General features: G+C 58.1%; 2 protein-coding genes across 3 annotated transcripts in view; both read left to right on the forward strand.

Moving 5' to 3' along the window:
• The window catches only part of LOC123511408 (homeobox protein unc-42-like), a 93,237-nt gene extending 92,316 nt beyond the window's left edge, over positions 1 to 921 (forward strand). The window contains exon 6 of one of the 2 annotated variants that reach the window (XM_045267260.1): positions 618 to 921. In XM_045267260.1, coding sequence (XP_045123195.1) covers positions 618 to 790 — 173 coding nt within the window. In that variant the 3' untranslated portion in view covers positions 791 to 921. Of the gene's footprint in view, positions 1 to 614 lie in introns of both variants that reach the window. The other variant, XM_045267258.1, reaches the window with a different exon arrangement.
• LOC123511073 (forkhead box protein D1-like) lies at positions 914 to 1,476 on the forward strand. Its single transcript, XM_045266687.1, has 2 exons — positions 914 to 959; positions 992 to 1,476. The coding sequence occupies exons 1-2, from the start codon at positions 914 to 916 to the stop codon at positions 1,474 to 1,476; spliced, it is 531 nt and encodes a 176-aa protein (XP_045122622.1).
• The last annotated feature ends 711 nt before the right edge of the window (positions 1,477 to 2,187 follow it).

Raw genomic sequence — 2,187 nt, forward strand, 5'->3', positions numbered from 1 at the left:
AAGCTTCCTCACACACACCACCGTCCGTCCTCTCCGTTTGGTCTCTCTCTCTCTCTCTCTCTCTCTCTCTCTCTCTCTCTCTCTCTCTCTCTCTCTCATTAAATGGATGGCTTAAATATATTTGCAGAATGTCTATCCACTTATATTGAGAGAGAGAGAGAGAGAGAGAGAGAGAGAGAGAGAGAGAGAGAGAGAGAGAGAGAGAGAGAGAGAGAGAGAGAGAGAGAGAAAGAAAGAATATGGCAGACGTTTAGCAATTCATCTAGCTGGGAAAAAATAGGGATGGACAGACGGACAGACAGACAGACAGACAGACAGACAGACAGACAGATGAAGGTACAAAAAGAGACAACCATTGATCCTACCGTATATGTAGACAGGAAGATAAAGAAAAGCAGGTATATTAGTCACTGCTATGGACAAAGTGACAGACAAACAGACAGACAGACGGACAGACAGAGTAAGAGTCAGCCACATATTAGGATTGTATAGAAGCAGTAGGGGAGGCAGACAGACAGACAGAGGGACAGACAAAGAGAAGGGGCGGCAGCAGGTAGAGGGGCGCCGCACAGCAGGAGGGTCGAGCAGTGAGCCGTGGTATGTTCTGACCCCAGCAGGCATGGCGACGGAGGAGGACTGGTACAAGAAGGGGCTGGCCTCGCCTTGCTTCTCAGGGCTCCAGACGGCCGCAGCAGACGACGACTGGTACAAGAAGTCTCTCACGGCTCTCTCCATGAACACATCGCACCACCCAAACTTGGCGGCGCCCATGCTCCAGTATCAAACTTAGACATCCATCTGCGGTCCCTGGCGGCCGGCGGGGGCCCTTCGCAGCCCGCGCCCTCCGCGTACCCGCCCTACTACTCCAGCTACTACCACTACTACTACGGGTACCCGGCCGGCGAGGTGCTACATGGCCCCTCCACCACCACCACCACCTCCGCCGCCGCCGCCACAGAGCATGGGTTGCGCCACGCCTCCTCCACTTCAGCGACCGCCACCCCTTCCACCACCTCCGCCTACCACCACGCCCACCACCACTCCAACTACCCCCTCGAGGCGGAACAGACGGAGTATGACGCCGGCAGCGCCAGCAGCAGCAACAGCAGCACCACCGTCGCCCTCCGCCGCCCAGCCGAGGGGGGCGCCGAGTTCCCCCCTAGCCCAGCCACGCACCTCCACGACTACGGGGGCCTGATGGGCGGGGGCTGCAGCCTCACTCACCAGGACGCAGCGCCCCCCACGGAGGATAAGACCTCCCTGGGCTACTCCCTGGGGCACAGCTACCCCCCCGTCTCCGAGTCCTACGGGCAGCTGGAGGCGGCGTTCAGCGGGGCCGCCGCCTCGCTAGGGGACTACGAGGCGGGCACCGGCAGGGCTCTCCACCCCTTCCCCGGACACGACTCTCTCGCGGCCCACGATCACGACCCCGCCTCAGACCCAGAGAGCGACGCCCTGCTGCACGACGCCCCCTAGTCTGCTGCTGCTGCTGCTGCTGCTACTGCTGCTGTTGCTGCTGCTGCTGCCGGCCTCCTGCTGCTACTGCTGTTGCTGCTGCTAATGCTGTCCCTGCTGAGGTGGCATGACCAGTACACCAATCGCCGCCCCGCCCTACCCCGCCCTGCCAACCTCATTACACACACACACACACACACACACACACACACACACACACACACACACACACATACATACAGACACGCACACGGGCGGGGGCAGGTGGCAGCCTGGATTCGTTAGTGTTCGCCGCGTGACTGCTGGTGAGGTGAAAGGGAGCCGCGCACACTGAGAGACGGTAAGTGTTTGCTGGCCCAAGGCGACGCCCCACCACCACCACCACCACCATGGCGGTGCTCGTCACGTCTGCCGAGCCCGGTGCATCTCACACTGACCTTTTTGAACTCCTTTCCCTTCTCCTTGAACGCCACTAAAGTTGGAAAGCGAGTTAAAAGTTCACAAAGACGAAGAATCACGTTAATCATAAAGAGTGAATAATGACGTCAGATTTTCCTTATTCTATTTTTTTTCTTTCATTTTGAGATGAATCTGGCCCGTCAGAGGCTGGGCAATGCACTCGCTCCCTCGTCTCCCTTCTGCACGGCCCCGGAGAGAAGATGAAGAAGAAGAAGTAAAAAAAGATGAAGCACCGCGGCGCCTCCGAGTTCATGACGTCAAGCAAGAAAAAAT

The sequence above is a fragment of the Portunus trituberculatus genome, chromosome 31 (assembly GCF_017591435.1).
Source record: "Portunus trituberculatus isolate SZX2019 chromosome 31, ASM1759143v1, whole genome shotgun sequence".
In the NCBI taxonomy this organism is placed as follows: domain Eukaryota; kingdom Metazoa; phylum Arthropoda; class Malacostraca; order Decapoda; family Portunidae; genus Portunus; species Portunus trituberculatus.